At 38.7% G+C, this 12,521-nt stretch overlaps 1 protein-coding gene across 6 annotated transcripts in view; it reads right to left on the bottom strand.

Moving 5' to 3' along the window:
• Positions 1–300: 300 nt before the first annotated feature.
• ren (renin) overlaps positions 301–12,521 on the bottom strand; it is a 28,033-nt gene continuing 15,812 nt past the window's right edge. For all 6 annotated transcript variants that reach the window (XM_088082037.1, XM_042491973.2, XM_088082038.1 and 3 more), the window contains 9 exons: positions 7,381–7,526; positions 6,803–6,950; positions 6,283–6,406; positions 4,804–4,922; positions 3,233–3,429; positions 2,522–2,644; positions 2,277–2,418; positions 2,083–2,181; positions 301–833 (listed from right to left, as the gene is read on the bottom strand). In XM_088082037.1, coding sequence (XP_087938163.1) covers positions 672–833; positions 2,083–2,181; positions 2,277–2,418; positions 2,522–2,644; positions 3,233–3,429; positions 4,804–4,922; positions 6,283–6,406; positions 6,803–6,950; positions 7,381–7,526 — 1,260 coding nt within the window. In that variant the 3' untranslated portion in view covers positions 301–671. The remainder of the gene's footprint in view (positions 834–2,082; positions 2,182–2,276; positions 2,419–2,521; positions 2,645–3,232; positions 3,430–4,803; positions 4,923–6,282; positions 6,407–6,802; positions 6,951–7,380; positions 7,527–12,521) is intronic.

Genomic DNA, 12,521 nt, shown 5'->3' with positions numbered 1-12,521 from the left:
AGCCTGGTCCCAATTAGCTAGCTGTTAGCAATGGTGCTGTATTCTTATCATTGCAAGGGGCCGCAAACAAATTGTGGCAGGTGATTTGCTCATAAAACCAAAGGAAATTCAGAACAGGATTGTTTCGAAGAGGCACTTTACCGTTTTATAAACAATGACAAATATTTACGTGCCTGCTCTGGTGTGGCCGATTACAGCTGCCACAGCAATCTGTTTTCAACGGAACTTTCCCATGTCCAAAAAATCCATTAAAAACACTTGAAAGAAAACTATGTATTAATTAATAAAGTCAGGATCGAGTTGAATTTTAACCCCAGTAAACAAGTTTATTCTTGTTACGTCAGTACAATACAGGTATGGATTTTCACTGTTGCTTTAGGGTAATTATCAGCAGAGTCACACAGGCACAGATACTTTGCATTTGCTGGAAATTGCTATAAATAAAAAAGGTTAGAAGGTGTTCAGTGCAACTGGTACAAAATATAAAAAATCAGGATTTGCAAGAAAATATTCCTTAATGTGCACGCTTCTTTACCAGTGTTATAAAACAGATGTAGTTTGATCTCAAGTTATCATAAAAGGCAAATGAAGGGAGGACTGGACAAAAAGGAGATAGCAGCAAAGATAGAGAAAAGGAAAACAAAGCAACATGGCTGATGTTTAACTTTCTGTCAGACTGCTGTGGCAAACCCTATCCGATTATTGCGACGGTCAAACTCTGTGTAGTAGCGGGCAATGAAGTTGGCTCCCAAAATCCAGATGGGACCTGTGGGCGGCGGCACATCCAAGCCCCTAAAGGTGACGGTGCAGACGTCCCCTTCAATCTGTGATTGCTGGAGCAAAAAAAGGAAAGGCACTATAACAGCAGCATATTTACAGTTGTGTAAAAAGCACTCAGATCTTTTATAGAAGTAAAAGCGACAACACCACAATGTAAAAATACTGACTGTACAAGTACAGTCCTGCATTCAAAATTCTACTACAATTTCTACTAAAAGCACAGATATTGTCAATAAAATGAAGAAAAGCTGCAGTTGATGACTTCTGTGAAAAATAACTTTGTCAAATTTGCTGAAACTGTCACAATATTCTGAAAGAAGTAAATCAGAAAGACTGTCTGTGAAAAAAAAGATCATGTCTCTCCTGCTCCTCTTACTGCTTCTAACAGCATTCAGTAGAATCTACCGTGGCTCACCGAAAAACTACCAATTAGAGCTGAGGAGTCTTTAACGCAGCTGTCAATCATGTCAATCACTGCAGTCAAACTGTCAAATTAAGCAGCGCTGTTAAAATACGAATCAAGATTCTGTTACTGCATTGCCTATTTCTCACCTCAGATGTTTTCAGAAATATATAACACAAACTTTCTTATTTTACAGAGAAACAGTACACGAAAATTTGTTCCTGAAGACATCTGAGGCAAGAAAAAGGCAATGCAGTAGAAACTTGATTCATATTTTACAGTTTGACCACAGTGATTGACATAACTGACAGCTGCATCAGAGACTCTGGTTTGTTGTCAATGTTCACATATAATAAGACCATTAGAATCACTTCAAGGCAATAGAGTAGGTACAGCAACAATACTTTTTTTTCAGGGATTATCTGTCTCATTTAATGCTGTATGAATATGGTTGCAGTTTCCAGTACATATGACAACGTTTTACAGCTTTAAAGAAACAAAAGTATCTGTTATGCTCGATGTCCTCAGTCAGACTGATGAATATACAGTGCCCCCAGGTTCCTGAAGGATGTCTTTTTTTTAACGTGTGCAACTACAACTTGCCATTCTTATCACGCAAGCATAAATAAATTCCAACACTGTGAGCAGGTTGAATCAGCCACATAACAGAAAACATCTGTGTTAGAGTACAAGGCCACTATAATATAATAAAAAATCATAATTGTAAATTGATCATATGGTTTGCTGTGTAGAACAGTAAAAACTGTAGCTGTGTGATAAATTAAGCTGATTGTTTCCTGAAATTGTATTTAATTACGGTACTGAAGTAAATGTGCTTGGTTTGGTTCTGACAGTGCATGTTTATATCAAAATTATTCAGCATTTATCATTCTGCTCACCCATAAGATGTAATCCTCCTGAGTGAGTGAATACTCGTGGCCACCCAGGTGGAAAGTGATGCTGGGCAACATCTTGACAGCGTCACAGTTGACTTTGTACTGATGAACACAAATTAAATTTGTGATGACAGGTCACGACTGTTTTTATACACAAATGTTTTTGTGGGATACCATGTTGCGTGTGAAAAACGTACTCCACTTTCATCCAGCTGTGCGCCGATGGTTTTCATCAGCAGGGACACAGAGGAGGCCGGGCCTGTGATGTAGGAGGAGCCGGTGTCAATCACAGCTGTGCAGCCCTCCACACAAAACATCGTCTCCATCCCCACAGAAACCCTGCAAGAATGAAGGAAGAGGGGGGAGATAAATCACATCATTTCTGAACGAGTGCACAAGCACACACACACATGCAATATGATGTATGAAGTGAGTATCTTACCCTTTCATGGTAACTTCCCATTTCCCTGTCTCCCTGGTGTCCAAATAGTTAAAGTTTCCAGTGTAGTAGTTTGGGTCTGTGCCACCGAGGACCAGCTCTCCACCTGGGGAGTGTTTTGGGTCCCTGAAAAAAATCATTAACCATTCAAGCCCACTTTTGCTGTGCATATCCTCACTGTCAGTGTTACAGCTGTGTTTCTGGTGATTTTTATCAGCATCTGAATACTCCCTCAGCTGATGTTTCACTCCGATGCACTCTCATTTTTGCACGTTTTCCAAGAAACTTCAGGGAGCCGTCATCATCTTTCCTCAGCTGTTTTCCACTGGATATAACTGAGCGTAATAAATGGAGACTAACTACTTTCTCAAAACACTCCCTTGTTTTACTCAGATCCAAAGTCAACTCTTTGGATGTGATAACTTTAAAACCAGTCTTTTCTCAGCTCTACTGGTAGGATAAAAACATTTGAACAGATGTTAAAACCAGAAAACAGAAAACAGAATTAGATTCATTTTTTATCATTTATCAAATTATAGTTTTAACCTTTTGATTTATTTTCCTCATTGTTAGGTCCAAGCCAAATTACCAAAGCATTATGTAGGTTTTTCTTCTATTGTTCCAATTTTCTGAAGACTCTAAATCACGCGTTCTTGTCTTTATTTCATACAAAATGACGTAGAAGCTGAAGGGATGTTTGTAAACTCAACTCACCTGCTGTAGTAGACAGAGAACACCTCTTCTTTGAGGACATGCTGGGACATGATGCGGTCAAACACTGGAGTGATGCCATCAATGGCCACGTTAGGGTAACCCATCCCCAGGACTCCGTCAAATTTGGCAAAGATGAAGGGCATGGCAGACAGAGAGGCAGCTTCAGCAAACACTTGCACCACAGGAATACCTCCAACCTGCAGGAAAAAAACAAAAACAAGCTTCAACAAGAGTCAAAGGTCAGAACAGGTCAGTTCTGTGAGGCCAGATCAGCCTTGTGGTCACCACCAGCAGTAGACTGCTACAAAAATGAGTCCTAAAACCTGGAAATAAGTCTGAATTTTAGCACTTAAGATTCTTTCATCTCAAAGTCAGTGGGTTTTTCAAATGTGTTTTGGATTAGATGTCTGAAATAGGCTCTGTGATTAACACAAGCTAAAGGTATTTTCAGGTTTTGTTGTACAACATAAAATACGTAAGGAAATTTCCCACTTATAAATTTCGAAGCTTTTATGTGTTTTAAAAGGCTAAATGATACTACAGAACGTCATTGTGCCAAACACAGCTTTACAGCTTCATTGTGGTGGCAACATTGGAGTCATGCGACCTTGCACTAGTTTGTTTAGAGCCTATTGTTAGCTCTTTCCTTCTTGGAGGCAGTGGGTCATCCACTCATCGGAAGATTTCCGATTTGTCCCTGACTTCTCCAGTCTGCATGTTGAAGTATCACCAGGCCTAATGGTCCATTTACCCTTGGCGATTGCATTTAGGCCTCAAAAATCTTACAAGTGGTGTTCATTTGTGAGGATTATATTGCTGAACAAAACCTGAAAGTACTGAAAACTTTAATTTTTCCCAGAGAGCTGGTCTTCTGCAATAATCCAAACTCCAATGGAAAAATCCTCCTGGCTTTTTGCTGAGGGAACCAGGCCGATGATTACCTCCAGGCTGGCCTACAGAACACATGATCCCTGCACCACACGATGTGGGGAAACACTGTGTGGATAAAAAATATCTATGGGCCACTTGATGTTAGAACAAATCATCTAATTTGGGGTTACACATTTAAAAAGACAAGTGCAGTGGTATTGACCATCACCACCTCCCCGCCACTTCAAGGGGATCTGTCCCAAGCTTTGAAGACAATTTGACATAGCGGCCGAACCTTGTCTTGTTATAAAGCTGGCAAACATAATACATCATAATAAAAACTATAAGTGCCAGGGCTTTAAAAATGCTCCAGCATAATATTGTCATGACCTGATCATAATATGATCATGATTTGAAACCACACTCCCTCATACACATAAAATACGATAAGAACCGCTAATTTTAAGGTGCAGAAACTCCGGTAAATCCTGTTCTGCTGAGACACAGGTGAATTTATTTTTAGCTATTGTGCTATTGATTTTGAGGGCTTCTATACTATAAATCCTGTGATGAAACATGAGTGTATGTCTTGGGTCATGTGTACGCTGTAATAAAGTCAGTCTAACCGTGACATTAAGGCACCAATTTAAGTGAACAGAAACTCCTTTTATCTTTTTACAGGGTGTTGACTTTGAACTCACCACGACAACATCCTCGCTCAGAAATCCTCTGACAGTTCCGGAGGCATACTGGATGGAAAATCCAGTTCCGTTCTCAACGTAGGTCTGAGATTTGGAGGCATCGTACCTGTTGTGAGTAACTAAAAGTTCAAAATTGATTTGAGTCATGAAACAACCATTTATCAGGGAAACCTCATTGAACAATATCTCCTCCAACATGAGAATAACATTTACATTATTTATTAAACTTGCAATTACTGATTATAGCCCACTTGAGGGCAGCGTAAACACGTTGGAATTAACGTTTAAGTTGATAAATAAGCAAATGTTTTCATATTTACACTTCATACGGAGTTGTGTTTCTGGACAGTTGGCGAACATAAGCCCAATTTTCACCTTCTTTTATGGTCTCTACTGATTTTTGATGGAAATTACTGACTTCTCAGTTACTAAATGCTCTACTTTCTTCACCAGCCAGTTGCTGTCTTAGTCTTTTTGGTGCTGAGCATTGAGTGTACAGTTGTTTTTAAAGCAATAAAATTGAGATCAGGCAGCAAAACAATGAGATGAAACTTTCTATAAAGATATGTAAAGCTGAGGTCAGCCACACATATCAGATGATCATTTTCTGTAGGTTCATCATTATGGGCGACTCCTTTCAGGTGCGTTTTCTTCGAGTCCTTTTAAGCACATTTCAGTTTTATGCATTTATGTCTTAAATCAATCTTTCAAAATTAAAAAATATCAAAATAATAGGTAACTTTATTTAAAAAACAAACAAACAAATAACAACTATGTGCCCAAATAAAAGTTATGTTTTATGTTACAATAAACATTTGGGCAAAATTGTTCCTAATCCTAAGTACTTGATGTTGGTTCACATTTTCTTTTTCTTGTTTTTTTTAGTTTTGAAGTTTCTTACAAATGGCATTTAAAAAGTCTTAAATCGAACATGTCTATTACTGTGGGAACCCTGAATTTGAAAAATCTCAAAATATCACAAATTAAAAAACAAAAAAATTGTTTACGCTTTGGGAAGGCAGAAATGTTGGCGTATCAGTCAAACGGAAATGTAACAAAGTTCAATGGAAACAGATTCAGTCAATAAATAATGACATCTCAACTCCTATAAGAGCGCCTAGCTGTAATATTAGTTGGTCAAAACGCTCTTTTTCCAGTGTCCAGTGAGCTCTTTATTATAAATCCATTGTTTTTTTCTGAGGTTCAACTTTTAACTTGTGCGATGTGGTTAAAACCCTCATTCTCTGCAGTGACATCTCACTGGACAATTTTACACCCCCTTCTGTTTATCTAGATGAGCCAAATCCCAATAGTATGGACAAGGACATAAATTAGCATTTTCTTTGCCTATTTTCTGAAAAATTATTTAGAGTTTCTGCTACATTTGGATGGAAACACAAACATTTTGTTACATTGTCATTTTATGTAATGCTATTATAAAAAATATCAGTTATTTTCTGATTTATGTGTGACACTTACAACAGGCAGTGGAGAAAGGCGAGCAGCTTTGCGAGGGCACCCATAGGTTGGCTGAGCCTGTGTCAAACACCACGTTGAACATCTGAGCTGGAGAGCCGATACTGATTTCACCAAAGTACTGAGTCTATTAGTGAACAACAAAAAAAAACAACCTGATTTTAATGCAATTTTGATGTTGTCTGAATGTTTTTGTTTGTGTGTAAGGCACAAATAAAATTTGACTGCACAAAATAAAAATTTAGAGTATGACTCATGCATAAAGAATAGTTTAAAGCATTAATCAAAAGGTGCACGCGTTCTGCTGTTATACTCAAATCGACATTTTGACAAAGTGAAGTACTGAAGCGTCTCAGATGAATGGCTTTAACCTTGACGAGTAAAGTCTGTTTTCAGTCTTCAAGACTAAACAGCAAAGTCAGTTGCCTTTGCCTCAGTACATCTGGATCTGCCTGACTTCCATAAACATGCCAGAAGTTTCAGAAATGTCCCTTGAAATATGTAATACACAAAACTGTCTCACATCCAAGTAGTTGGTCAGAGGTGTGGGAACAGTTCCGTTGTTGTTGTCGTCTGTGCTCCTCTGGGTCAATTCGGTCAAAATCTGCTCTGCAGAAACACCCATCTCCCTAAGTGTCTCTCTGATAGATGGCATCTTTTTCAGCGAGATTCTGGAAATACAACAGACAAGCTTGAAAATTCATCTTCAGGTGACAGAAATTCGAGGAACAGCTTGTTGACTGAAGAAATGCTATAGAGTTATGTGCAGCAGTACATTTTCCAAGCTATATTTCTGGTGCACATGACTGGTCAGCATCCTATTATGACAATGTGCATTTAATAAGGAACAGACTGCTTTGCTCTCAGCGCTATAGCCAGAAAAATGAACAAAAACACATGTAAAGCCAATGCTGAAATCATTAACTTCTATAATGAGCCAATAAAACACATTTGTTTTCCTGTCCTTGTGTTTTTTTTCTGTCAATATTTTGCTGTAGCATGTCTTAATGTTGTAATGCGAATGCAATTATACAGTAAATCCTCACTGCTGCTCTGTAGTCTTATTTAATCAGGCAAAGCACAAAGGAATAAAGCTCTCACCTTCTCAAGGCATGGCTCGAGGTCACTGTTGCTGACAGAGCAACCACACACATCCAGTAGTTCATCAGTACCACCATGATGACTTCTTTGTTGCCAGGCGAAGATGCAGACCAGCGATAAAGGCTGTATATGTGACGTTGATTTTCCTGGTTTGGTAAATATTCCAGGTTTATTAAATCTGAGTTAATGAAAGCTGCCACTCTCTCGCTCTCTCAGCTGTCTGGACCCTGAACTCTCTTTATACCATGTCCTCTTCACGGTGCTCTCACCCATGGGCCACTGACTCCAGCTAGGAGCTCTGCTGGAGGTGACCACTTGAAAACAAGCCTCCCTCCTCCCAACCCCCTCTACCCTTCTGCCTTGGTCACACAACCCCTGCTATGATAAACAGGTCCCAGCGAGAGGTCTGAACTTTGACCTCTTGAAAAACGCTGGAGACAGAAAACAGGGGCACAGAGCTCCTGAGATTGCTGACGTTGGTAGGATGGACACTTTGTCTGCAGGGCTGTGAGAAGCTTTAGAGGGATTGAGACATGTTCTGAGCTGTCAGGGCAGATTAGTTGGATGTTGCTTACTAAACTCAAGTAATTTTAAATTGTGGCTGCTGCAGACTGCGCTCTGCAAGAATGCACTTTAAGACATTTTAAATTGGTTGATGTATCCTTTTTTGTGCTTAACAAAATGTCTGATTTGATGAGAGCATTGAAATATAATACAAAATCTGGGGTGCAGTTTGTCCTGCAGCTGATAACATTTAGTCTTGTCTTTTTTTCCCACCACCATCGATTCCTTATCAGCACAGCAGACAGGTTTTACACCTCTCTGTTGACCCTCTGCTCCTGATTTCACTCCACTCATACAAAAAAATTCACTTCAGCTGTGCACCATTTCAGTATTGATTATCACATAAACAGCGAAAGACACGATACAACTGTAGATTCAGTTCAAGATCTTGGATAGGTATCATTGGCAGGAGACACAGCCCATATTGAATGAATTATGTTTTGTTTTTTTAAAACTGAAACCATTTCAGTTTACAAATTCATGGAAGAAACTTAGCTTGCAAAACAATAAACAAGTTAGAGGATATGCTGTACATATACACACATACATTCTGTCAAAGTTGTATAAATAAAAAGGCACACATGTGCATTGCCTAACAAAATCATAAACTAAGGAAAAAACATTTGTGGGACTGAATACGTAAACTGAAAGACAGAAAGAACTATAATTTAACCTGAAAGCGACCATGACTTCATATAGGCTTTTAAGGGCCTGATTATTCTAAGTTACAGGGTTGCGACACATTATCAGGATCAAAATTACAAAATATTTCTGCGACTTTTCAAGGACCTATAATTTTTTTTTTCTTGCCCCATTCGCACATCATTTTCAAACATATCAAATTCAAACTTCTAACTGAAATACACGAAAGGACGCAATGCAAGGACAAAATGAAAAAAATGTATGTGATGGTAAACGACAAAACGAGACACGTTGACGCATATCAGAGCTACGGTATGTCGACAGCTACATAAAATAAATAAAGGTTCAATAAAAATAAGAACATAAATAAAGGTTTACCAGAACTTTCAAAAATTTTTACTAATTCTGTTAATTTTCCAGGACTGAAAAATATGATTGTAAAATTTCATTCATTTTACAGGTTTTCCATGATCGTGGAACCCCTGAAGTAAACTCTATGGAGGATAAATAGTTGTCACATTCATTTTATAAACACATTAAGGAGGGTTTACTGCTTTTCCATGTATTTATGTATATATCAACTCACAATGATAATTATGTTAACCATATCTGACACCTTACTTTAAGAATCATACATTTAATCAAAACTTGAAATAAAGTCAATGAAGAGTTGCCTGTCCAGATATCTTATCAGTTGTCAAGATCAAAACTGCAATCTGACTGACAAAATAAAAAAATATAATAATATCAATAATAATAATAAAATAATAAGTTCAGTCATGTTAGCTTCATTGAAGCAAAATCCAGGATTTACTTTAAATTGAAACCTTTTCCGTGAGGTTTCCACAGCATAAAAAGCAATTATAATTTGAAAACTGAATATACTATGAGTGAAATTTGTTATTTAAGATAATTTCAGTATTATTTTTTTTAAGATTATTCTTTTGAGGCATTTTCCCTTTAAGATAGACAGGAAGGATGAGCGAGAGAGAGAGAGACGGGGGAATGACATGTAGCAAAGGGCCAAAGGCCAAACTCGAACCCAGGTCACTGCAGAGGCCCCAGGCATGTGGGTCACACACTCTACCTGGAGAGTGAGAGGTTGCCCTGATTTCAGTATTTATTTATATATTAACATTGTTTTTAATATCATTTATTCTCACTTTTGATGGCGTTTTAAAATCATAAAATAATTTGCTTTATAAAACCTTACCAATTACTTTTTTGTAACATTTTTGTTCACATCACCAGTTGAGCCTTTTAAATGTGTTACATTGAACAGGCTCAATATGTAGTTGAGCGTATCATGTTGTGCAGGTTTCGTACTGTACTTCCCGACATGATGCTCAAGAGTCTCAGCTACACCTAATCACTCTGTGCTGGTTCTCACTGGGTTTGGCCACAGGGAGGATTCCCACAGTATCTGGCCTGTCAGAATGGGGTCGTGTTTTGGTACTGTACCGACCACCCAGTCGAGTCTCGAGATATGCGGGGGTCCACGTCATGGACAGGCTCAGACAGCCACGGCAGAGGTCGGAGGTCAGAAGCTAAGATACTCCCTGTAGGCAGAGCTTCCAGAAAATTAGAGTGGTTACGCACAACTTACAGAGGCAGGCATGACCAATAACAACAACAACGCTGTATATGAGCAAGATTGATTGATGATTTGATTTCTTTGTCAGTAATGAGCAGTGGCTTATGTTCACTTATGTGCATGTTAAAGGGTTGCTTGTAGTGATGTGGCAGCTGATCCTGCAGCTCCCCTCGGCTTTACAGAGCTTTAAAGTTAGTTTCTGTAGTTAAGTTAGGTCAATGAGTTAATTTCAACTCATTGTTTTGTGATCTGGCTCTTTCTGCACTCATAGCTTCATTTTCTGCTGAAAAAAACCCTCAAAAAGAACTGTTGGCAACACTAACTGCTCAGCACCAAATAGTAAAGTTAGCGACTTGCTGATGAACAAAGTGGAGCATTTAACAGCTAAAGAGCCATATATCTCTTGACAATGTGTTAATGTTGACAATATGTTATGTGTTGTGGTCATATTGTGGTCACAACTTGTTTCCGCTGCCCCGCGGGTGGCCACAAAAAAAAGTTATTGCAAGTTTAAAATAGTAATAACTGATTTTTTTGCCTCTTAGGGGACAGTAGAACAAGCTGTAAACATTTTTTTTTACAGTATAAAGTTGGTTTATGTTGGCAAATTGTTGCCTATTTATGAATACTGAGTTTTGCACAGGTTTGATTTTCAAGACCTTCTTTCTCTCTGGCACCACAAAATGCAATACTGTACCCGCCCATCCAGTTGCACATACAGCCAATTAGTTCTGCAACCTGACCCAACCTGACCCATCTACACAAAATCTGCAGCCAAACCTGAAACTGTAAGTCCTATAACAACTAATTAATAAAATAATTTGGTAGCACATTTAAAGTGATTATTTTGGGTTATTTCATACATGTGAAACTTAATATATTGATGATATATTTTATGACAAAGGTCATTCAGGAAATACATTTGAATAATTTTTTTTCTTATTCTTATAATACTGAACAGCACATCTCCACAGGTAATGTGGTAAACATACCTAAGTAAAGTGGCTTTCATTTTTAAAAGATTTGTTTTAATTTTTATTCGCCATTTTTTTATTCGATAGGACAGAATGATAGCATGAAAGGTGGAGAGAGAGGGAACAACAAAGGGCTGTTAGCTGGAATCAAACCTGCGGCCGCTGCAGCAAGGACACTGCCTTCATACATGGGGTGCCTGCACTGTCCACTGAGCCACCAGGCACCCCAAGCAGCTTTTATCTTAGCATTAAAATAAATTACTATTATCTTTGAATGTATTTATCATCTAACACTCTCATTTGGAATTGTGTTTTTGGTTTCCAGATTGTTTTTAAAGCATCTAACACTGACTAAAAAGTTTCACATTTCAAGTTAGCCCTTCTCCGCTCTTCAGGTCATCGTAGATGGGCCACCGGGCCAGCACCTGCCAAAGTGTCCTCACCTTTTAAGATCCACATGTTCAGGAGGTGTTAACCATGAGCCAAATTATCAGCAGAGGTCTCCACCTCTCTAGGACTAACAGAACAGGTGATTAAAGATAATTTTTTGGCTTTTGCCTTCATTTGAGATAGGACAGCCATAGTGTGAAAAGGGGGAGAGAGAGGGGATATCATGCAGCAAAGGCCTGAGGCAGGAATTGAACCTGCAGCCACTGCAGCAAGGGGGAAACCGCTTTACCAACTGAGCTACTGAGTGCCTCTGAACAGGTGATTACAACCAGTAACAACACTGAATAAAGCAGTTTCATGTGACAAATCAGTGTTTCTCTGACGCTGTTCAGCTCATTGCAGAGGTGCTGCTAACTATGGTGGCTGACACACAAAAGTGAATGACCCTGTCTAGAGCCAGTGTTTGGTTTGTCTGCTCTGGGCTACTGTAGAGACATGGCAGTAAACAAGGAGCCGATACCTATATAGATATAAACAGCTCATTCTAAGGTATCAAAACACAACGATTCTTACTTTCAGGTGATTGTGCACCAAAGAAAACATATTTATTATGTTATCTTCCATTTCTGCCAATATATCCCCATAAATCCTACACTTTGAACCTTTAAGATGACAATAATATGCCAGTATACTTGACTCATCTGTGCTACAATTAGGCACCCCAGGCTGGTTTTGACAGCGCATTTAGGGTAGTCTCACAGACATCTGACTCTTGATCTCCTGGACTAAAGTCTCTTTCCCACACTGCCTAGAGGCACCCATGCGTCACTCCTGCCTGGCCTTCCACCTTTCCAGTGAGCCCACTCCACTGGTGGCCATGGGAAATGTAGAAATCCTGAAAGATGATAAATTTGAGCTTTATGTGGTTTTCAGATATTCCTTTTGAGGCTAACACGTGACATTAAAAGAATTGTAAT

This window comes from Plectropomus leopardus, chromosome 9 (genome assembly GCF_026936395.1).
Source record: "Plectropomus leopardus strain MGB_pleo_1.0 chromosome 9, ASM2693639v1, whole genome shotgun sequence".
Classification (NCBI taxonomy): domain Eukaryota; kingdom Metazoa; phylum Chordata; class Actinopteri; order Perciformes; family Serranidae; genus Plectropomus; species Plectropomus leopardus.
The sequence above is the reverse complement of the archived record's forward strand: the minus strand, read 5'-3'. Positions and strand labels throughout refer to the sequence as shown.